Genomic DNA, 27131 nt, shown 5'->3' on the forward strand with positions numbered 1-27131 from the left:
TCGATTATCCTAGAAGATGCTTAGTACAGGCTCAGACGATACTCAGTATTCATACAGAGCACTGTGTTTCATCTTTTATTTGCGACATTTTTTATTTGCGACATTTTTTATTTTTTTTATTAATTAAATTAATTTAGATAGCTTAATTATAAGTAGATTTAAATTTACAGTAGTTTATTACTTAATTATTATTAATTAATAGGATTAGAATTTTAATTATTAACAATTTAATTGTACCTTTGGGATAAAAACGACGCCAACAGAAGATATTGAATTCAACTCGGAAGATGGCACAGCAAAATCACGTAAGTTAAAAATTTTTATATATTTTTTTTTAACTTCCCGCTAAGAAAATCGACGGTTTTCGAAAAATTGGGAAGTTATTGTTTTCACCCCGATTTTCGAAAGTCGAGTTTTCATCAGATGACATGTTGAGAGTAGAGCAACTACCTCAACGCTTCGCTTATGAGGCGTGCAAAAGTCGTTCGTCGCTGTATCATCGTATTAAACCTTCATCACCCGCGCTATGAGTTTTTTTCTCACACCTGACTTCAAATATTTTTTTCTGAGTAATTTGAAATGGAATAACCTAGTGAAATTTTTTCTATCTTAATAAAATTGTATGCTTTTTATGATTTTTAAATTTAAAAATTATTTCGAACATGAAAAATATTTTTAAAAGATTTATTTTAAAAAGCCCTGAGACTTTTTCTCATCACGCGAACAAAGTAAAGCGTAAAAATTAATACGGTTCGGCTCAGTTCGGACAGTTCCGAATCTTTTCGGCAATCATCGCCATTTTTTTTAGCCGTTACATCTGTCATTACTTACAAAGTTAAAAAATAAAAAACAAGTACATACTAGAAAATTTAAAAATAAAAACAAGCGAAATATTTAAATAAATTATAATGACGTCATTACTGGGAAAGTGTATAATATTTTTGTTTTATTTAACTCAAAATTTATGATGCGCCAAAGCGTGGGACTTTTTCTCATCACGCGGGTAATGTTTTACGTTGCTCTAACGCGGGTGCTGAAGGGTTAACCCTTTAGAGTCAGAGGTCAGAGGATCTCGAAACGTCTCCGTGTGAGACTAGTGGGGAGAGCGTGAATCATAGAGTCCCGTGAGCATGTATAGTATGAGTGACATGTGAAGTAGTAGTGTGTCTGTGAGTACCCTTCCACTCGTTTGAATCTCGCGTTGCTTTCATCAACAGTGCCGTAGTTAGTATTGTTGACGTGAGGAAAAATTTAAAAAAGTTTATACATCGCTAGGTAATTGCAATATTGCTTAATTATATTTATAATGAAACCAAATATTGTTCTTACTGTGAATTTAAGTCCTTCGATATTTATTATTCAATAAATTAAAAAAATAAAATAAAATAATTTTTAATTCCCGCTTAGGTGAAATTTTTTCTCTTATAATACGGCCCTGTCAGATGTGTTTCGCGCTCTTTCTCATTCTATCGGGCTCTGCTAGACCGGAAAGTGGGGTTTCAAGGTCAGACACTGAAGGGTTAATATTCGAACTAAAACGTAAACCAAAATTAATGATGATCCTGGAGTTAGAAAACCGTTCACGATTTTTAGAGTTTTTTTTCCACAATTGAATTTAAAACAAAAAAAAAATTAATAAAAATATACTCGCGCAGAAAATTAAAAAACTATAGGTGCAATCATTTAGAATATTTATTTCTTTTATAATTTATCGTTTTTCAAAACTCCGAAAATTATTGGATGTCGGCTAAATTCAGTATCGTAAATTAAAAATCGATACTGAAAAAAAAAAAAAAAATTTTAAAAACACCATTTAGAAATTTTGAATACATTGGGACACAATTTTTAAAAATAATTTAATGATTTTTTCTATTCTGCGATATTTATCACGACGACGCCACAAAAACTAAAAAAATTTATGGAAAGTTAAAAATGGTTTAAAACGTTTTTTTTTTTTTTTTTTTTCCGAAAATCATGGCATACAAGAGTATTTTCGAGTTCGAAGGGCTTGAAAATCTATTGATTCACATCAATGTCTTCGAGTTAAAAGAGCTCAAAAACAGCGGAAGTTTTTGAGGCTGGCCCGCAGGGTCAACTGATCGACAGACTTTTGTTCTTGATTTCCTTAAATTTCGACCCTCTACTTTTTCTAACTGCGTAGGTTTCAGTTCTGTTAATTTCCTTTAAATTACAACCATGTACTCAGAAAATTAAATAATAGGAGTTACTGTCTAGTTGTGGTAAAAATTTCTACCATCAATCAGATAGTATTGAATATTATCTAGATGATTGTATAATTCATCTAGATTGTAATATTCACTATATTTATGATAATTTTTACGATCCTGTATGTTAACTAGAGTTAATTAGTATTATTATTCTAAATAGTTATATTTATAATCTAGATGATAACAGTTATCATCAAAAATTATAAATGTTACCATCCTGATAGTAACTGTTACAAAATTTATTGCAGAAATTATCATCCAATAATTATTGATCCTATTAAAAAATACTATAACACTATTTTTGCATTGAAAAACGTTTCAATCATTCTACTCTCTAACTTGAAATAGTTAAATTTTCATTGTTTTTTCCAGTGATCAACTAATTCACTGGAAAAGTGAATTTTACGTATAAATAGCGAAAATTTTACTTTTTACACAGTAGATTTAAAACATAACTCATTAATAAGTAATTATCATTAGAACTATTTACTACAGTGAATTTCAATGTTTTCATAAGTGCATCATTTCACTGGGTATATGAGTGTATATGCACTAATTCTAAGTGGCCGAGTTTAGCTGTGGCAAATAGTGAATACCCGGGAAAAAATATTCTGATCAGGCTTGATATGAGCTGATAAGGCCATATCAAAATTTTTGATATATTCATATCTGGCCTGATATGATCTGATATGTCCATATTTGATTTTTGATAGGTCCTGATCTGGCCTGATATAAAAATTGGCCATATCAGGCCAGATCAAGCCTTATCAATTTGATATGTCTATATCAGACTTGATATAACTTGATAAGCTCATATATAATGTTATATTTATTTCTAATAGGTCCTGAAATGGCCTGATATAACCTTATAAAGTTATATATATACTTTGATATACTTAAAAAAAAAATCCCTAATCAGGCTTGATATAACTTGATATGACTTTATATAGTCTGAAATATATATATATATATATATATATATATAAATTGATATACCTGTGAATAAAAATCCTGATCAGACTTGATATAATTTGATAAGCCTTTATAGAGGTTAAAAATATCAAGTTACCTCAAATTGTATTCGAAAAGATGTGTCATGAAAGTTGAACACGATAGATTTTTTTATACACAATAAAAATTTATTGATATTTATTTTTTACATATTTTTTTTAAATAAATTTGGTCTGATATATAGTCTGATATACTTATATCAAAGCATATATAGTCTGATATGGCCAATTTCCATATCAGGTCTGATATAGTCTGATCAGAATATTTTTTCACGGGTATACACTGTGAATTAGTGATAATTCACTATTTCAGGTTTAGAGGGTAGATGATTGGAGTTAAAAATTTAGCATAATAAACACAATTACTTAATTATCTGAGTGTAGGTAGTCTGTATGACCCAAAAGTTGAAATTTCTATTTCTCGTCTTCTGACTGCTAGGCATGTTTTTTTTTTTTTGACAATGAAGTGTTTCCGATATAGTTTAGTTTTTTAAATTGCAGTTTTGAAAGGTTGTATCTACGATTACGCAAGTCTTATTTACATTTTCGTACGTCAACTGCGTCTAAAATAGGTTTTTACAGCTATTTACGTTTTCAAAGGTATAATTTACGTTTTCAACGTCGAGTACGTTCGATGATCAACGATTTAAATTTCGACTCGGGAGACTTAAAAAATTTATACGTCTCATATTGTCCTTTTTAGCTTTCGAATTATTTAGAAGATTTGTTGCTAAATACCCAATTTACAAAATAAAGAACAAAACTCTTTTCCGAATTTTATTTACTTTGAAATTGATGATTTTTTTTTAAATTTTAAGAACCGTGGACTTAAAAAATTTATATTTTCCAAACTATTCACTCTAGACATGCGAACCACTTACCAAATTTGTTGCTGAATACTCGAGTGACGTAATAAAGAAAATCTCTCTTTGAAATTTTAATTATTTAGAGAGTAATGATTTTATCAGAAATTCCGAATTTTTTTTGTCTTCGCGTTTTTTATTCCAACGACTCGTGGTCTTCTAAAAACCGTATTTTCCAAACAATTTTAATTCAGACCTGCAAGCCATGAACAACTTTGTTCTGAACGTCTGCAGCAATTAATATGGAGCAACCTGACTTTTGCATTTTCGAGGATGCCGAGGTGATGATATTTTGGAAAATTTCAAATCTCGTCCTTATTGTACAGAAATAGGCGTTGGCTCCATTCATATTTTAACTGTATCCACTTCAGATATCTGAAGTATATACAAAATTTTCTTTTATAAATCCCCGTTTCAAGTATTAGATAAACTCCATCTTTCTATAATAACTACACGGAGAGAATTTTCCGATAAAATTTACCCTGCAATTTGAAGTAAACTTAGATCGAAAACAAAATAAAAACAGAAAGAATAAGAACAGATTCGTTTTGTTTTATTTTTTATTCTTATTTATTTAAAAATCATTGAAAATTTGGTATTTTTAGGGGTGTGCGAATACTCGGAACTTCGAATTATTCGAGGCGGATCGAATCGAACAATTCGATTCGAGATTCGCCTCGAAGATTCGACATGTTCGAATAGTTCGAGAGGTTCGAAAGGTAGTAAATTGATAGGAATTAATAATTTTTTTTCTGTCATAGAAAATCGATAGAAAATTAATAGTAAATTGATAGAAATTAATAATTTTTTTTCTATGATAGAAAATCGATAGAAAATTCATAGTAAATTGATAGAAATTAATAATTTTTTTTCTATGATAGAAAATCGATAGAAAATTCATAGTAAATTGATAGAAATTAATAATTTTTTTTCTATGATAGAAAATCGATAGAAAATTCAAAGTAAATTGATAGAAATTAATAATTTTTTTTCTATGATAGAAAATCGATAGAAAATTCATAGTAAATTGATAGAAATTAATAATTTTTTTTCTATGATAGAAAATCGATAGAAAATTCAAAGTAAATTGATAGAAATTAATAATTTTTTTTCTATGATAGAAAATCGATAGAAAATTAGAGGTAAATTGATAGAAATTAATAATTTTTTTTCTATGATAGAAAATCGATAGAAAATTAATAGTAAATTGATAGAAATTAATAATTTTTTTTCTATGATAGAAAATCGATAGAAAATTCATAGTAAATTGATAGACATTAATAATTTTTTTTCTGTCAAAAAATCGATAGAAAATTCATAGTAAATTAATAGAAATAAATAATTTTTTTTCTATGATAGAAAATCGATAAAAAATTCATGGTAAATTGATAGAAATTGATAATTTTTTTTCTATGATAGAGAATCGATAGAAAATTCATAGTAAATTGATAGAAATTAATAATTTTTTTTCTATGATAGAAAATCGATAGAAAATTCAAAGTAAATTGATAGAAATTAATAATTTTTTTTCTATGATAGAAAATCGATAGAAAATTCATAGTAAATTGATAGAAATTAATAATTTTTTTTCTATGATAGAAAATCGATATGAAATTCATAGTAAATTGATAGACATTAATAATTTTTTTTCTGTCAAAAAATCGATAGAAAATTCATAGTAAATTAATAGAAATAAATGATTTTTTTTCTATGATAGAAAATCGATAAAAAATTCATGGTAAATTGATAGAAATTAATAATTTTTTTTCTATGATAGAAAATCGATAGAAAATTCATAGTAAATTGATAGACATTAATAATTTTTTTTCTGTCAAAAAATCGATAGAAAATTCATAGTAAATTAATAGAAATAAATAATTTTTTTTCTATGATAGAAAATCGATAAAAAATTCATGGTAAATTGATAGAAATTAATAATTTTTTTTCTATGATAGAAAATCGATAGAAAATTCATAGTAAATTGATAGAAATTAATAATTTTTTTTCTATGATAGAAAATCGATAGAAAATTCAAAGTAAATTGATAGAAATTAATAATTTTTTTTCTATGATAGAAAATCGATAGAAAATTCATAGTAAATTGATAGAAATTAATAATTTTTTTTCTATGATAGAAAATCGATATGAAATTCATAGTAAATTGATAGACATTAATAATTTTTTTTCTGTCAAAAAATCGATAGAAAATTCATAGTAAATTAATAGAAATAAATGATTTTTTTTCTATGATAGAAAATCGATAAAAAATTCATGGTAAATTGATAGAAATTAATAATTTTTTTTCTATGATAGAAAATCGATAGAAAATTCATAGTAAATTGATAGAAATTAATAATTTTTTTTCTATGATAGAAAATCGATAGAAAATTCAAAGTAAATTGATAGAAATTAATAATTTTTTTTCTATGATAGAAAATCGATAGAAAATTCATAGTAAATTGATAGAAATTAATAATTTTTTTTCTATGATAGAAAATCGATAGAAAATTCAAAGTAAATTGATAGAAATTAATAATTTTTTTTCTATGATAGAAAATCGATAGAAAATTCATAGTAAATTGATAGAAATTAATAATTTTTTTTCTATGATAGAAAATCGATAGAAAATTCATAGTAAATTGATAGAAATTAATAATTTTTTTTCTATGATAGAAAATCGATAGAAAATTCAAAGTAAATTGATAGAAATTAATAATTTTTTTTCTATGATAGAAAATCGATAGAAAATTCATAGTAAATTGATAGAAATTAATAATTTTTTTTCTATGATAGAAAATCGATAGAAAATTCATAGTAAATTGATAGACATTAATAATTTTTTTTCTGTCAAAAAATCGATAGAAAATTCATAGTAAATTAATAGAAATAAATAATTTTTTTTCTATGATAGAAAATCGATAGAAAATTAATAGTAAATTGATAGAAATTAATAATTTTTTTTCTATGATAGAAAATCGATAGAAAATTCATAGTAAATTAATAGAAATAAATAATTTTTTTTCTATGATAGAAAATCGATAGAAAATTCACAGTAAATTGATAGAAATTAATAATTTTTTTTCTATGATAGAAAATCGATAGAAAATTCACAGTAAATTGATAGAAATTAATAATTTTTTTTCTACGATAGATAATCGATAGAAAATTCATAGTAAATTGATAGAAATTGATAATTTTTTTTCTATGATAGAAAATCGATAGAAAATTCAAAGTAAATTGATAGAAATTAATAATTTTTTTCTATGATAGAAAATCGATAGAAAATTCAAAGTAAATTGATAGAAATTAATAATTTTTTTCTATGATAGAAAATCGATAGAAAATTCATGGTAAATTGATAGAAATTAATAATTTTTTTTCTATGATAGAAAATCGATAGAAAATTCAAAGTAAATTGATAGAAATTAATAATTTTTTTCTATGATAGAAAATCGATAGAAAATTCAAAGTAAATTGATAGAAATTAATAATTTTTTTCTACGATAGATAATCGATAGAAAATTCATAGTAAATTAATAGAAATAAATAATTTTTTTTCTATGATAGAAAATCGATAGAAAATTCACAGTAAATTGATAGAAATTAATAATTTTTTTCTATGATAGAAAATCGATAGAAAATTCATGGTAAATTGATAGAAATTAATAATTTTTTTTCTATGATAGAAAATCGATAGAAAATTCACAGTAAATTGATAGAAATTAATAATTTTTTTTCTATGATAGAAAATCGATAGAAAATTCATGGTAAATTGATAGAAATTAATAATTTTTTTTCTACGATAGATAATCGATAGAAAATTCATAGTAAATTGATAGAAATTAATAATTTTTTTTCTATGATAGAAAATCGATAGAAAATTCATAGTAAATTGATAGAAATTAATAATTTTTTTTCTATGATAGAAAATCGATAGAAAATTCATAGTAAATTGATAGAAATTAATAATTTTTTTTCTATGATAGATAATCGATAGAAAATTCATAGTAAATTGATAGAAATTAATAATTTTTTTTCTATGATAGAAAATCGATAGAAAATTCATAGTAAATTGATAGAAATTAATAATTTTTTTTCTGTCATAGAAAATCGATAGAAAATTCATAGTAAATTGATAGAAATTAATAATTTTTTTTCTATGATAGATAATCGATAGAAAATTCATAGTAAATTGATAGAAATTAATAATTTTTTTTCTATGATAGAAAATCGATAGAAAATTCACAGTAAATTGATAGAAATTAATAATTTTTTTTCTATGATAGAAAATCGATAGAAAATTCACAGTAAATTGATAGAAATTAATAATTTTTTTTCTACGATAGATAATCGATAGAAAATTCATAGTAAATTGATAGAAATTGATAATTTTTTTTCTATGATAGAAAATCGATAGAAAATTCAAAGTAAATTGATAGAAATTAATAATTTTTTTCTATGATAGAAAATCGATAGAAAATTCAAAGTAAATTGATAGAAATTAATAATTTTTTTCTATGATAGAAAATCGATAGAAAATTCATGGTAAATTGATAGAAATTAATAATTTTTTTTCTATGATAGAAAATCGATAGAAAATTCAAAGTAAATTGATAGAAATTAATAATTTTTTTCTATGATAGAAAATCGATAGAAAATTCAAAGTAAATTGATAGAAATTAATAATTTTTTTCTACGATAGATAATCGATAGAAAATTCATAGTAAATTAATAGAAATAAATAATTTTTTTTCTATGATAGAAAATCGATAGAAAATTCACAGTAAATTGATAGAAATTAATAATTTTTTTCTATGATAGAAAATCGATAGAAAATTCATGGTAAATTGATAGAAATTAATAATTTTTTTTCTATGATAGAAAATCGATAGAAAATTCACAGTAAATTGATAGAAATTAATAATTTTTTTTCTATGATAGAAAATCGATAGAAAATTCATGGTAAATTGATAGAAATTAATAATTTTTTTTCTACGATAGATAATCGATAGAAAATTCATAGTAAATTGATAGAAATTAATAATTTTTTTTCTATGATAGAAAATCGATAGAAAATTCATAGTAAATTGATAGAAATTAATAATTTTTTTTCTATGATAGAAAATCGATAGAAAATTCATAGTAAATTGATAGAAATTAATAATTTTTTTTCTATGATAGAAAATCGATAGAAAATTCATAGTAAATTGATAGAAATTAATAATTTTTTTTCTGTCATAGAAAATCGATAGAAAATTAATAGTAAATTGATAGAAATTAATAATTTTTTTTCTATGATAGAAAATCGATAGAAAATTCATAGTAAATTGATAGACATTAATAATTTTTTTTCTGTCAAAAAATCGATAGAAAATTCATAGTAAATTAATAGAAATAAATAATTTTTTTTCTATGATAGAAAATCGATAGAAAATTCATAGTAAATTGATAGAAATTAATAATTTTTTTTCTATGATAGAAAATCGATAGAAAATTCATAGTAAATTGATAGAAACTAATAATTTTTTTTCTATGATAGAAAATCGATAAAAAATTCATGGTAAATTGATAGAAATTAATAATTTTTTTTCTATGATAGAAAATCGATAGAAAATTCATAGTAAATTGATAGAAATTAATAATTTTTTTTCTATGATAGAAAATCGATAGAAAATTCAAAGTAAATTGATAGAAATTAATAATTTTTTTTCTATGATAGAAAATCGATAGAAAATTCATAGTAAATTGATAGAAATTAATAATTTTTTTTCTATGATAGAAAATCGATAGAAAATTCATAGTAAATTGATAGAAATTAATAATTTTTTTTCTATGATAGAAAATCGATAGAAAATTCATAGTAAATTGATAGAAATTAATAATTTTTTTTCTGTCAAAAAATCGATAGAAAATTCATAGTAAATTAATAGAAATAATTAATTTTTTTATATGATAGAAAATCGATCGAAAATTCATGGTAAATTGATAGAAATTAATAATTTTTTTTCTATGATAGAAAATCGATAGAAAATTCATAGTAAATTGATAGAAATTAATAATTTTTTTTCTATGATAGAAAATCGATAGAAAATTCATAGTAAATTGATAGAAATTAATAATTTTTTTTCTGTCATAGAAAATCGATAGAAAATTCATAGTAAATTGATAGACATTAATAATTTTTTTTCTGTCAAAAAATCGATAGAAAATTCATGGTAAATTGATAGAAATTAATAATTTTTGTTCTATGATAGAAAATCGATAGAAAATTCATAGTAAATTGATAGAAATTAATAATTTATTTTCTATGATAGAAAATCGATAGAAAATTCAAAGTAAATTGATAGAAATTAATAATTTTTTTTCTATGATAGAAAATCGATAGAAAATTCATAGTAAATTGATAGAAATTAATAATTTTTTTTCTATGATAGAAAATCGATAGAAAATTCATAGTAAATTGATAGAAATTAATAATTTTTTTTCTGTCATAGAAAATCGATAGAAAATTCATAGTAAATTGATAGACATTAATAATTTTTTTTCTGTCAAAAAATCGATAGAAAATTCATGGTAAATTGATAGAAATTAATAATTTTTGTTCTATGATAGAAAATCGATAGAAAATTCATAGTAAATTGATAGAAATTAATAATTTTTTTTCTATGATAGAAAATCGATAGAAAATTCAAAGTAAATTGATAGAAATTAATAATTTTTTTTCTATGATAGAAAATCGATAGAAAATTCATAGTAAATTAATAGAAATAATTAATTTTTTTATATGATAGAAAATCGATAGAAAATTCATAGTAAATTGATAGAAATTAATAATTTTTTTTCTGTCATAGAAAATCGATAGAAAATGAATAGTAAATTGATAGAAATTAATAATTTTTTTTCTATGATAGAAAATCGATAGAAAATTCATAGTAAATTGATAGAAATTAATAATTTTTTTTCTATGATAAAAATCGATAGAAAATTCATAGTAAATTGATAGACATTAATAATTTTTTTTCTGTCAATAAATCGATAGAAAATTCATAGTAAATTAATAGAAATAAATAATTTTTTTTCTATGATAGAAAATCGATAAAAAATTCATGGTAAATTGATAGAAATTAATAATTTTTTTTCTATGATAGAAAATCGATAGAAAATTCATAGTAAATTGATAGAAATTAATAATTTTTTTTCTATGATAGAAAATCGATAGAAAATTCAAAGTAAATTGATAGAAATCAATAATTTTTTTTCTATGATAGAAAATCGATAGAAAATTCATAGTAAATTGATAGACATTAATAATTTTTTTTCTATGATAGAAAATCGATAGAAAATTCAAAGTAAATTGATAGAAATCAATAATTTTTTTTCTATGATAGAAAATCGATAAAAAATTCATGGTAAATTGATAGAAATTAATAATTTTTTTTCTATGATAGAAAATCGATAGAAAATTCAAAGTAAATTGATAGAAATTAATAATTTTTTTTCTATGATAGAAAATCGATAGAAAATTCATAGTAAATTGATAGAAATTGATAATTTTTTTTCTATGATAGAAAATCGATAGAAAATTCATAGTAAATTGATAGAAATTGATAATTTTTTTTCTATGATAGAAAATCGATAGAAAATTCAAAGTAAATTGATAGAAATTAATAATTTTTTTTCTATGATAGAAAATCGATAGAAAATTCATAGTAAATTGATAGAAATTGATAATTTTTTTTCTGTCATAGAAAATCGATAGAAAATTAATAGTGAATTGATAGACATTAATAATTTTTTTTCTGTCAAAAAATCGATAGAAAATTCATAGTAAATTAATAGAAATAAATAATTTTTTTTCTATGATAGAAAATCGATAGAAAATTCATGGTAAATTGATAGAAATTAATAATTTTTTTTCTATGATAGAAAATCGATAGAAAATTCATAGTAAATTGATAGACATTAATAATTTTTTTTCTGTCAAAAAATCGATAGAAAATTCATAGTAAATTAATAGAAATTAATAATTTTTTTTCTATGATAGAAAATCGATAGAAAATTCATAGTAAATTGATAGAAATTAATAATTTTTTTTCTATGATAAAAATCGATAGAAAATTCATAGTAAATTGATAGACATTAATAATTTTTTTTCTGTCAATAAATCGATAGAAAATTCATAGTAAATTAATAGAAATAAATAATTTTTTTTCTATGATAGAAAATCGATAGAAAATTCATAGTAAATTGATAGAAATTAATAATTTTTTTTCTATGATAGAAAATCGATAGAAAATTCATTGTAAATTGATAGAAATTGATAATTTTTTTTCTATGATAGAAAATCGATAGAAAATTCAAAGTAAATTGATAGAAATTAATAATTTTTTTTCTATGATAGAAAATCGATAGAAAATTCATAGTAAATTGATAGAAATTGATAATTTTTTTTCTGTCATAGAAAATCGATAGAAAATTAATAGTAAATTGATAGACATTAATAATTTTTTTTCTGTCAAAAAATCGATAGAAAATTCATAGTAAATTAATAGAAATAAATAATTTTTTTTCTATGATAGAAAATCGATAGAAAATTCATAGTAAATTGATAGAAATTGATAATTTTTTTTCTATGATAGAAAATCGATAGAAAATTCATAGTAAATTGATAGAAATTAATAATTTTTTTTCTATGATAGAAAATCGATAGAAAATTCAAAGTAAATTGATAGAAATTAATAATTTTTTTTCTATGATAGAAAATCGATAGAAAATTCATAGTAAATTGATAGAAATTGATAATTTTTTTTCTATGATAGAAAATCGATAGAAAATTCATAGTAAATTGATAGAAATTGATAATTTTTTTTCTATGATAGAAAATCGATAGAAAATTCAAAGTAAATTGATAGAAATTAATAATTTTTTTTCTATGATAGAAAATCGATAGAAAATTCATAGTAAATTGATAGAAATTGATAATTTTTTTTCTGTCATAGAAAATCGATAGAAAATTAATAGTAAATTGATAGACATTAATAATTTTTTTTCTGTCAAAAAACCGATAGAAAATTCATAGTAAATTAATAGAAATAAATAATTTTTTTTCTATGATAGAAAATCGATAGAAAATTCATGGTAAATTGATAGAAATTAATAATTTTTTTTCTATGATAGAAAATCGATAGAAAATTCATAGTAAATTGATAGAAATTAATAATTTTTTTTCTATGATAGAAAATCGATAGAAAATTCATAGTAAATTGATAGAAATTGATAATTTTTTTTCTATGATAGAAAATCGATAGAAAATTCAAAGTAAATTGATAGAAATTAATAATTTTTTTTCTATGATAGAAAATCGATAGAAAATTCATAGTAAATTGATAGAAATTGATAATTTTTTTTCTATGATAGAAAATCGATAGAAAATTCATAGTAAATTGATAGAAATTGATAATTTCTTTTCTATGATAGAAAATCGATAGAAAATTCAAAGTAAATTGATAGAAATTAATAATTTTTTTTCTATGATAGAAAATCGATAGAAAATTAATAGTAAATTGATAGACATTAATAATTTTTTTTCTGTCAAAACATCGATAGAAAATTCATAGTAAATTAATAGAAATAAATAATTTTTTTTCTATGATAGAAAATCGATAGAAAATTCATGGTAAATTGATAGAAATTAATAATTTTTTTTCTATGATAGAAAATCGATAGAAAATTCATAGTAAATTGATAGAAATTAATAATTTTTTTTCTATGATAGAAAATCGATAGAAAATTCAAAGTAAATTGATAGAAATTAATAATTTTTTTTCTATGATAGAAAATCGATAGAAAATTCATAGTAAATTGATAGAAATTGATAATTTTTTTTCTGTCATAGAAAATCGATAGAAAATTAATAGTAAATTGATAGACATTAATAATTTTTTTTCTGTCAAAAAATCGATAGAAAATTCATAGTAAATTAATAGAAATAAATAATTTTTTTTCTATGATAGAAAATCGATCGAAAATTCATGGTAAATTGATAGAAATTGATAATTTTTTTTCTATGATAGAAAATCGATAGAAAATTCATAGTAAATTGATAGAAATTAATAATTTTTTTTCTATGATAGAAAATCGATAGAAAATTCAAAGTAAATTGATAGAAATTAATAATTTTTTTTCCGTCATAGAAAATCGATAGAAAATTAATAGTAAATTGATAGAAATTAATAATTTTTTTTCTATGATAGAAAATCGATAGAAAATTCATAGTAAATTGATAGAAATTAATAATTTTTTTTCTATGATAGAAAACCGATAGAAAATTCATAGTAAATTGATAGAAATTAATAATTTTTTTCTATGATAGAAAATCGATAGAAAATTCATAGTAAATTGATAGAAATTAATAATTTTTTTTCCGTCATAGAAAATCGATAGAAAATTAATAGTAAATTGATAGAAATTAATAATTTTTTTTCTATGATAGAAAATCGATAGAAAATTCATAGTAAATTAATAGAAATAAATAATTTTTTTTCTATGATAGAAAATCGATAGAAAATTTATGGTAAATTGATAGAAATAAATAATTTTTTTTCTATGATAGAAAATCGATAGAAAATTCATGGTAAATTGATAGAAATTAATAATTTTTTTTCTACGATAGAAAATCGATAGAAAATTCACAGTAAATTGATAGAAATTAATAATTTTTTTTCTATGATAGAAAATCGATAGAAAATTCATAGTAAATTAATAGAAATAAATAATTTTTTTTCTATGATAGAAAATCGATAGAAAATTCACAGTAAATTGATAGAAATTAATAATTTTTTTTCTATGATAGAAAATCGATAGAAAATTCATAGTAAATTGATAGAAATTAATAATTTTTTTTCTATGATAGATAATCGATAGAAAATTCATAGTAAATTGATAGAAATTAATAATTTTTTTTCTATGATAGAAAATCGATAGAAAATTCATAGTAAATTGATAGAAATTAATAATTTTTTTTCTGTCATAGAAAATCGATAGAAAATTAATAGTTAATTGATAGAAATTAATAATTTTTTTTCTATGATAGAAAATCGATAGAAAATTCATAGTTAATTGATAGACATTAATAATTTTTTTTCTGTCAAAAAATCGATAGAAAATTCATAGTTAATTGATAGAAATTAATAATTTTTTTTCTATGATAGAAAATCGATAGAAAATTCATAGTAAATTAATAGAAATAAATAATTTTTTTTCTATGATAGAAAATCGATAGAAAATTCACAGTAAATTGATAGAAATTAATAATTTTTTTTCTATGATAGAAAATCGATAGAAAATTCATGGTAAATTGATAGAAATTAATAATTTTTTTTCTACGATAGAAAATCGATAGAAAATTCACAGTAAATTGATAGAAATTAATAATTTTTTTTCTATGATAGAAAATCGATAGAAAATTCATAGTAAATTAATAGAAATAAATAATTTTTTTTCTATGATAGAAAATCGATAGAAAATTCACAGTAAATTGATAGAAATTAATAATTTTTTTTCTATGATAGAAAATCGATAGAAAATTTATGGTAAATTGATAGAAATTAATAATTTTTTTTCTATGATAGAAAATCGATAGAAAATTCACAGTAAATTGATAGAAATTAATAATTTTTTTTCTATGATAGAAAATCGATAGAAAATTCACAGTAAATTGATAGAAATAAATAATTTTTTTTCTATGATAGATAATCGATAGAAAATTCATAGTAAATTGATAGAAATTAATAATTTTTTTTCTATGATAGATAATCGATAGAAAATTCATAGTAAATTGATAGAAATTAATAATTTTTTTTCTATGATAGAAAATCGATAGAAAATTCATAGTAAATTGATAGAAATTGATAATTTTTTTTCTATGATAGAAAATCGATAGAAAATTCAAAGTAAATTGATAGAAATTAATAATTTTTTTTCTATGATAGAAAATCGATAGAAAATTCATAGTAAATTGATAGAAATTGATAATTTTTTTTCTATGATAGAAAATCGATAGAAAATTCATAGTAAATTGATAGAAATTGATAATTTTTTTTCTATGATAGAAAATCGATAGAAAATTCATAGTAAATTGATAGAAATTGATAATTTTTTTTCTGTCATAGAAAATCGATAGAAAATTAATAGTAAATTGATAGACATTAATAATTTTTTTTCTGTCAAAAAATCGATAGAAAATTCATAGTAAATTAATAGAAATAAATAATTTTTTTTCTATGATAGAAAATCGATAGAAAATTCATGGTAAATTGATAGAAATTAATAATTTTTTTTCTATGATCGAAAATCGATAGAAAATTCATAGTAAATTGATAGAAATTGATAATTTTTTTTCTGTCATAGAAAATCGATAGAAAATTAATAGTAAATTGATAGACATTAATAATTTTTTTTCTGTCAAAAAATCGATAGAAAATTCATAGTAAATTAATAGAAATAAATAATTTTTTTTCTATGATAGAAAATCGATAGAAAATTCATAGTAAATTGATAGAAATTGATAATTTTTTTTCTATGATAGAAAATCGATAGAAAATTCAAAGTAAATTGATAGAAATTAATAATTTTTTTTCTATGATAGAAAATCGATAGAAAATTCATAGTAAATTGATAGAAATTAATAATTTTTTTTCTATGATAGAAAATCGATAGAAAATTCATAGTAAATTGATAGAAATTAATAATTTTTTTTCTATGATAGAAAATCGATAGAAAATTCATAGTAAATTGATAGAAATTGATAATTTTTTTTCTATGATAGAAAATCGATAGAAAATTCAAAGTAAATTGATAGACATTAATAATTTTTTTTCTGTCAAAAAATCGATAGAAAATTCATAGTAAATTAATAGAAATAAATAATTTTTTTTCTATGATAGAAAATCGATAGAAAATTCATGGTAAATTGATAGAAATTAATAATTTTTTTTCTATGATAGAAAATCGATAGAAAATTCATAGTAAATTGATAGAAATTAATAATTTTTTTTCTATGATAGAAAATCGATAGAAAATTCATAGTAAATTGATAGAAATTAATAATTTTTTTTCTATGATAGAAAATCGATAGAAAATTCATAGTAAATTGATAGAAATTAATAATTTTTTTTCTATGATAGAAAATCGATAGAAAATTCATAGTAAATTGATAGACATTAATAATTTTTTTTCTATGATAGAAAATCGATAGAAAATTCATAGTAAATTGATAGAAATTAATAATTTTTTTTCTATGATAGAAAATCGATAGAAAATTAGAGGTAAATTGATAGAAATTAATAATTTTTTTTCTATGATAGAAAATCGATAGAAAATTAATAGTAAATTGATAGAAATTAATAATTTTTTTTCTATGATAGAAAATCGATAGAAAATTCATAGTAAATTGATAGACATTAATAATTTTTTTTCTGTCAAAAAATCGATAGAAAATTCATAGTAAATTGATAGAAATTAATAATTTTTTTTCTATGATAGAAAATCGATAGAAAATTCATAGCAAATTGATAGAAATTAATAATTTTTTTTCTATGATAGAAAATCGATAGAAAATTCATAGTAAATTGATAGACATTAATAATTTTTTTTCTGTCAAAAAATCGATAGAAAATTCATAGTAAATTAATAGAAATAAATAATTTTTTTTCTATGATAGAAAATCGATAGAAAATTCATGGTAAATTGATAGAAATTAATAATTTTTTTTCTATGATAGAGAATCGATAGAAAATTCATAGTAAATTGATAGAAATTAATAATTTTTTTTCTATGATAGAAAATCGATAGAAAATTCAAAGTAAATTGATAGAAATTAATAATTTTTTTTCTATGATAGAAAATCGATAGAAAATTCATAGTAAATTGATAGAAATTAATAATTTTTTTTCTATGATAGAAAATCGATAGAAAATTCATAGTAAATTGATAGACATTAATAATTTTTTTTCTGTCAAAAAATCGATAGAAAATTCATAGTAAATTAATAGAAATAAATAATTTTTTTTCTATGATAGAAAATCGATAAAAAATTCATGGTAAATTGATAGAAATTAATAATTTTTTTTCTATGATAGAAAATCGATAGAAAATTCAAAGTAAATTGATAGAAATTAATAATTTTTTTTCTATGATAGAAAATCGATAGAAAATTCATAGTAAATTGATAGAAATTAATAATTTTTTTTCTATGATAGAAAATCGATAGAAAATTCATAGTAAATTGATAGACATTAATAATTTTTTTTCTGTCAAAAAATCGATAGAAAATTCATAGTAAATTAATAGAAATAAATGATTTTTTTTCTATGATAGAAAATCGATAAAAAATTCATGGTAAATTGATAGAAATTAATAATTTTTTTTCTATGATAGAAAATCGATAGAAAATTCATAGTAAATTGATAGAAATTAATAATTTTTTTTCTATGATAGAAAATCGATAGAAAATTCAAAGTAAATTGATAGAAATTAATAATTTTTTTTCTATGATAGAAAATCGATAGAAAATTCATAGTAAATTGATAGAAATTAATAATTTTTTTTCTATGATAGAAAATCGATAGAAATTTCATAGTAAATTGATAGACATTAATAATTTTTTTTCTATGATAGAAAATCGATAGAAAATTCAAAGTAAATTGATAGAAATTAATAATTTTTTTTCTATGATAGAAAATCGATAGAAAATTCATAGTAAATTGATAGAAATTAATAATTTTTTTTCTATGATAGAAAATCGATAGAAAATTCATAGTGAATTGATAGAAATTAATAATTTTTTTTCTATGATAGAAAATCGATAGAAAATTCAAAGTAAATTGATAGAAATTAATAATTTTTTTTCTATGATAGAAAATCGATAGAAAATTCATAGTAAATTGATAGACATTAATAATTTTTTTTCTGTCAAAAAATCGATAGAAAATTCATAGTAAATTAATAGAAATAAATGATTTTTTCTCTATGATAGAAAATCGATAAAAAATTCATGGTAAATTGATAGAAATTAATAATTTTTTTTCTATGATAGAAAATCGATAGAAAATTCATAGTAAATTGATAGAAATTAATAATTTTTTTTCTATGATAGAAAATCGATAGAAAATTCAAAGTAAATTGATAGAAATCAATAATTTTTTTTCTATGATAGAAAATCGATAGAAAATTCATAGTAAATTGATAGACATTAATAATTTTTTTTCTATGATAGAAAATCGATAGAAAATTCAAAGTAAATTGATAGAAATCAATAATTTTTTTTCTATGATAGAAAATCGATAAAAAATTCATGGTAAATTGATAGAAATTAATAATTTTTTTTCTATGATAGAAAATCGATAGAAAATTCAAAGTAAATTGATAGAAATTAATAATTTTTTTTCTATGATAGAAAATCGATAGAAAATTCATAGTAAATTGATAGAAATTGATAATTTTTTTTCTATGATAGAAAATCGATAGAAAATTCATAGTAAATTGATAGAAATTGATAATTTTTTTTCTATGATAGAAAATCGATAGAAAATTCAAAGTAAATTGATAGAAATTAATAATTTTTTTTCTATGATAGAAAATCGATAGAAAATTCATAGTAAATTGATAGAAATTGATAATTTTTTTTCTGTCATAGAAAATCGATAGAAAATTAATAGTGAATTGATAGACATTAATATTTTTTTTTCTGTCAAAAAATCGATAGAAAATTCATAGTAAATTAATAGAAATAAATAATTTTTTTTCTATGATAGAAAATCGATAGAAAATTCATGGTAAATTGATAGAAATTAATAATTTTTTTTCTATGATAGAAAATCGATAGAAAATTCATAGTAAATTGATAGACATTAATAATTTTTTTTCTGTCAAAAAATCGATAGAAAATTCATAGTAAATTAATAGAAATTAATAATTTTTTTTCTATGATAGAAAATCGATAGAAAATTCATAGTAAATTGATAGAAATTAATAATTTTTTTTCTATGATAAAAATCGATAGAAAATTCATAGTAAATTGATAGACATTAATAATTTTTTTTCTGTCAATAAATCGATAGAAAATTCATAGTAAATTAATAGAAATAAATAATTTTTTTTCTATGATAGAAAATCGATAGAAAATTCATAGTAAATTGATAGAAATTAATAATTTTTTTTCTATGATAGAAAATCGATAGAAAATTCATTGTAAATTGATAGAAATTGATAATTTTTTTTCTATGATAGAAAATCGATAGAAAATTCAAAGTAAATTGATAGAAATTAATAATTTTTTTTCTATGATAGAAAATCGATAGAAAATTCATAGTAAATTGATAGAAATTGATAATTTTTTTTCTGTCATAGAAAATCGATAGAAAATTAATAGTAAATTGATAGACATTAATAATTTTTTTTCTGTCAAAAAATCGATAGAAAATTCATAGTAAATTAATAGAAATAAATAATTTTTTTTCTATGATAGAAAATCGATAGAAAATTCATAGTAAATTGATAGAAATTGATAATTTTTTTTCTATGATAGAAAATCGATAGAAAATTCATAGTAAATTGATAGAAATTAATAATTTTTTTTCTATGATAGAAAATCGATAGAAAATTCAAAGTAAATTGATAGAAATTAATAATTTTTTTTCTATGATAGAAAATCGATAGAAAATTCATAGTAAATTGATAGAAATTGATAATTTTTTTTCTATGATAGAAAATCGATAGAAAATTCATAGTAAATTGATAGAAATTGATAATTTTTTTTCTATGATAGAAAATCGATAGAAAATTCAAAGTAAATTGATAGAAATTAATAATTTTTTTTCTATGATAGAAAATCGATAGAAAATTCATAGTAAATTGATAGAAATTGATAATTTTTTTTCTGTCATAGAAAATCGATAGAAAATTAATAGTAAATTGATAGACATTAATAATTTTTTTTCTGTCAAAAAACCGATAGAAAATTCATAGTAAATTAATAGAAATAAATAATTTTTTTTCTATGATAGAAAATCGATAGAAAATTCATGGTAAATTGATAGAAATTAATAATTTTTTTTCTATGATAGAAAATCGATAGAAAATTCATAGTAAATTGATAGAAATTAATAATTTTTTTTCTATGATAGAAAATCGATAGAAAATTCATAGTAAATTGATAGAAATTGATAATTTTTTTTCTATGATAGAAAATCGATAGAAAATTCAAAGTAAATTGATAGAAATTAATAATTTTTTTTCTATGATAGAAAATCGATAGAAAATTCATAGTAAATTGATAGAAATTGATAATTTTTTTTCTATGATAGAAAATCGATAGAAAATTCAAAGTAAATTGATAGAAATTAATAATTTTTTTTCTATGATAGAAAATCGATAGAAAATTAATAGTAAATTGATAGACATTAATAATTTTTTTTCTGTCAAAACATCGATAGAAAATTCATAGTAAATTAATAGAAATAAATAATTTTTTTTCTATGATAGAAAATCGATAGAAAATTCATGGTAAATTGATAGAAATTAATAATTTTTTTTCTATGATAGAAAATCGATAGAAAATTCATAGTAAATTGATAGAAATTAATAATTTTTTTTCTATGATAGAAAATCGATAGAAAATTCAAAGTAAATTGATAGAAATTAATAATTTTTTTTCTATGATAGAAAATCGATAGAAAATTCATAGTAAATTGATAGAAATTGATAATTTTTTTTCTGTCATAGAAAATCGATAGAAAATTAATAGTAAATTGATAGACATTAATAATTTTTTTTCTGTCAAAAAATCGATAGAAAATTCATAGTAAATTAATAGAAATAAATAATTTTTTTTCTATGATAGAAAATCGATAGAAAATTCAAAGTAAATTGATAGAAATTAATAATTTTTTTTCTATGATAGAAAATCGATAGAAAATTCAAAGTAAATTGATAGAAATTAATAATTTTTTTTCCGTCATAGAAAATCGATAGAAAATTAATAGTAAATTGATAGAAATTAATAATTTTTTTTCTATGATAGAAAATCGATAGAAAATTCATAGTAAATTAATAGAAATAAATAATTTTTTTTCTATGATAGAAAATCGAAAGAAAATTTATGGTAAATTGATAGAAATAAATAATTTTTTTTCTATGATAGAAAATCGATAGAAAATTCATGGTAAATTGATAGAAATTAATAATTTTTTTTCTACGATAGAAAATCGATAGAAAATTCACAGTAAATTGATAGAAATTAATAATTTTTTTTCTATGATAGAAAATCGATAGAAAATTCATAGTAAATTAATAGAAATAAATAATTTTTTTTCTATGATAGAAAATCGATAGAAAATTCACAGTAAATTGATAGAAATTAATAATTTTTTTTCTATGATAGAAAATCGATAGAAAATTCATAGTAAATTGATAGAAATTAATAATTTTTTTTCTATGATAGATAATCGATAGAAAATTCATAGTAAATTGATAGAAATTAATAATTTTTTTTCTATGATAGAAAATCGATAGAAAATTCATAGTAAATTGATAGAAATTAATAATTTTTTTTCTGTCATAGAAAATCGATAGAAAATTAATAGTTAATTGATAGAAATTAATAATTTTTTTTCTATGATAGAAAATCGATAGAAAATTCATAGTTAATTGATAGACATTAATAATTTTTTTTCTGTCAAAAAATCGATAGAAAATTCATAGTTAATTGATAGAAATTAATAATTTTTTTTCTATGATAGAAAATCGATAGAAAATTCATAGTAAATTAATAGAAATAAATAATTTTTTTTCTATGATAGAAAATCGATAGAAAATTCACAGTAAATTGATAGAAATTAATAATTTTTTTTCTATGATAGAAAATCGATAGAAAATTCATGGTAAATTGATAGAAATTAATAATTTTTTTTCTACGATAGAAAATCGATAGAAAATTCACAGTAAATTGATAGAAATTAATAATTTTTTTTCTATGATAGAAAATCGATAGAAAATTCATAGTAAATTAATAGAAATAAATAATTTTTTTTCTATGATAGAAAATCGATAGAAAATTCACAGTAAATTGATAGAAATTAATAATTTTTTTTCTATGATAGAAAATCGATAGAAAATTTATGGTAAATTGATAGAAATTAATAATTTTTTTTCTATGATAGAAAATCGATAGAAAATTCACAGTAAATTGATAGAAATTAATAATTTTTTTTCTATGATAGAAAATCGATAGAAAATTCACAGTAAATTGATAGAAATAAATAATTTTTTTTCTATGATAGATAATCGATAGAAAATTCATAGTAAATTGATAGAAATTAATAATTTTTTTTCTATGATAGATAATCGATAGAAAATTCATAGTAAATTGATAGAAATTAATAATTTTTTTTCTATGATAGAAAATCGATAGAAAATTCATAGTAAATTGATAGAAATTGATAATTTTTTTTCTATGATAGAAAATCGATAGAAAATTCAAAGTAAATTGATAGAAATTAATAATTTTTTTTCTATGATAGAAAATCGATAGAAAATTCATAGTAAATTGATAGAAATTGATAATTTTTTTTCTATGATAGAAAATCGATAGAAAATTCATAGTAAATTGATAGAAATTGATAATTTTTTTTCTATGATAGAAAATCGATAGAAAATTCATAGTAAATTGATAGAAATTGATAATTTTTTTTCTGTCATAGAAAATCGATAGAAAATTAATAGTAAATTGATAGACATTAATAATTTTTTTTCTGTCAAAAAATCGATAGAAAATTCATAGTAAATTAATAGAAATAAATAATTTTTTTTCTATGATAGAAAATCGATAGAAAATTCATGGTAAATTGATAGAAATTAATAATTTTTTTTCTATGATCGAAAATCGATAGAAAATTCATAGTAAATTGATAGAAATTGATAATTTTTTTTCTGTCATAGAAAATCGATAGAAAATTAATAGTAAATTGATAGACATTAATAATTTTTTTTCTGTCAAAAAATCGATAGAAAATTCATAGTAAATTAATAGAAATAAATAATTTTTTTTCTATGATAGAAAATCGATAGAAAATTCATAGTAAATTGATAGAAATTGATAATTTTTTTTCTATGATAGAAAATCGATAGAAAATTCAAAGTAAATTGATAGAAATTAATAATTTTTTTTCTATGATAGAAAATCGATAGAAAATTCATAGTAAATTGATAGAAATTAATAATTTTTTTTCTATGATAGAAAATCGATAGAAAATTCATAGTAAATTGATAGAAATTAATAATTTTTTTTCTATGATAGAAAATCGATAGAAAATTCATAGTAAATTGATAGAAATTGATAATTTTTTTTCTATGATAGAAAATCGATAGAAAATTCAAAGTAAATTGATAGACATTAATAATTTTTTTTCTGTCAAAAAATCGATAGAAAATTCATAGTAAATTAATAGAAATAAATAATTTTTTTTCTATGATAGAAAATCGATAGAAAATTCATGGTAAATTGATAGAAATTAATAATTTTTTTTCTATGATAGAAAATCGATAGAAAATTCATAGTAAATTGATAGAAATTAATAATTTTTTTTCTATGATAGAAAATCGATAGAAAATTCATAGTAAATTGATAGAAATTAATAATTTTTTTTCTATGATAGAAAATCGATAGAAAATTCATAGTAAATTGATAGAAATTAATAATTTTTTTTCTATGATAGAAAATCGATAGAAAATTCATAGTAAATTGATAGACATTAATAATTTTTTTTCTATGATAGAAAATCGATAGAAAATTCATAGTAAATTGATAGAAATTAATAATTTTTTTTCTATGATAGAAAATCGATAGAAAATTAATAGTAAATTGATAGAAATTAATAATTTTTTTTCTATGATAGAAAATCGATAGAAAATTCATAGTAAATTGATAGACATTAATAATTTTTTTTCTGTCAAAAAATCGATAGAAAATTCATAGTAAATTAATAGAAATAAATAATTTTTTTTCTATGATAGAAAATCGATAGAAAATTCAAAGTAAATTGATAGAAATTAATAATTTTTTTTCTATGATAGAAAATCGATAGAAAATTCATAGCAAATTGATAGAAATTAATAATTTTTTTTCTATGATAGAAAATCGATAGAAAATTCATAGTAAATTGATAGACATTAATAATTTTTTTTCTGTCAAAAAATCGATAGAAAATTCATAGTAAATTAATAGAAATAAATAATTTTTTTTCTATGATAGAAAATCGATAGAAAATTCATGGTAAATTGATAGAAATTAATAATTTTTTTTCTATGATAGAGAATCGATAGAAAATTCATAGTAAATTGATAGAAATTAATAATTTTTTTTCTATGATAGAAAATCGATAGAAAATTCAAAGTAAATTGATAGAAATTAATAATTTTTTTTCTATGATAGAAAATCGATAGAAAATTCATAGTAAATTGATAGAAATTAATAATTTTTTTTCTATGATAGAAAATCGATAGAAAATTCATAGTAAATTGATAGACATTAATAATTTTTTTTCTGTCAAAAAATCGATAGAAAATTCATAGTAAATTAATAGAAATAAATAATTTTTTTTCTATGATAGAAAATCGATAAAAAATTCATGGTAAATTGATAGAAATTAATAATTTTTTTTCTATGATAGAAAATCGATAGAAAATTCAAAGTAAATTGATAGAAATTAATAATTTTTTTTCTATGATAGAAAATCGATAGAAAATTCATAGTAAATTGATAGAAATTAATAATTTTTTTTCTATGATAGAAAATCGATAGAAAATTCATAGTAAATTGATAGACATTAATAATTTTTTTTCTGTCAAAAAATCGATAGAAAATTCATAGTAAATTAATAGAAATAAATGATTTTTTTTCTATGATAGAAAATCGATAAAAAATTCATGGTAAATTGATAGAAATTAATAATTTTTTTTCTATGATAGAAAATCGATAGAAAATTCATAGTAAATTGATAGAAATTAATAATTTTTTTTCTATGATAGAAAATCGATAGAAAATTCAAAGTAAATTGATAGAAATTAATAATTTTTTTTCTATGATAGAAAATCGATAGAAAATTCATAGTAAATTGATAGAAATTAATAATTTTTTTTCTATGATAGAAAATCGATAGAAATTTCATAGTAAATTGATAGACATTAATAATTTTTTTTCTATGATAGAAAATCGATAGAAAATTCAAAGTAAATTGATAGAAATTAATAATTTTTTTTCTATGATAGAAAATCGATAGAAAATTCATAGTAAATTGATAGAAATTAATAATTTTTTTTCTATGATAGAAAATCGATAGAAAATTCATAGTGAATTGATAGAAATTAATAATTTTTTTTCTATGATAGAAAATCGATAGAAAATTCAAAGTAAATTGATAGAAATTAATAATTTTTTTTCTATGATAGAAAATCGATAGAAAATTCATAGTAAATTGATAGACATTAATAATTTTTTTTCTGTCAAAAAATCGATAGAAAATTCATAGTAAATTAATAGAAATAAATGATTTTTTCTCTATGATAGAAAATCGATAAAAAATTCATGGTAAATTGATAGAAATTAATAATTTTTTTTCTATGATAGAAAATCGATAGAAAATTCATAGTAAATTGATAGAAATTAATAATTTTTTTTCTGTCATAGAAAATCGATAGAAAATTAATAGTTAATTGATAGAAATTAATAATTTTTTTTCTATGATAGAAAATCGATAGAAAATTCATAGTTAATTGATAGACATTAATAATTTTTTTTCTGTCAAAAAATCGATAGAAAATTCATAGTTAATTGATAGAAATTAATAATTTTTTTTCTATGATAGAAAATCGATAGAAAATTCATGGTAAATTGATAGAAATTAATAATTTTTTTTCTACGATAGAAAATCGATAGAAAATTCACAGTAAATTGATAGAAATTAATAATTTTTTTT

The 27131-nt window shown here is 19.6% G+C and overlaps 1 protein-coding gene across 1 annotated transcript in view; it reads left to right on the top strand.

Annotated features, from left to right (window-relative positions):
- Positions 1 to 91: 91 nt before the first annotated feature.
- Positions 92 to 27131, top strand: part of LOC130674591 (uncharacterized) — a 46706-nt gene continuing 19666 nt past the window's right edge. The window contains exon 1 of the mRNA XM_057479962.1: positions 92 to 305. Coding sequence (XP_057335945.1) covers positions 288 to 305 — 18 coding nt within the window. The 5' untranslated portion in view covers positions 92 to 287. The remainder of the gene's footprint in view (positions 306 to 27131) is intronic.

Source organism: Microplitis mediator, chromosome 9, assembly GCF_029852145.1.
Source record: "Microplitis mediator isolate UGA2020A chromosome 9, iyMicMedi2.1, whole genome shotgun sequence".
Classification (NCBI taxonomy): Eukaryota; Metazoa; Arthropoda; class Insecta; order Hymenoptera; family Braconidae; genus Microplitis; species Microplitis mediator.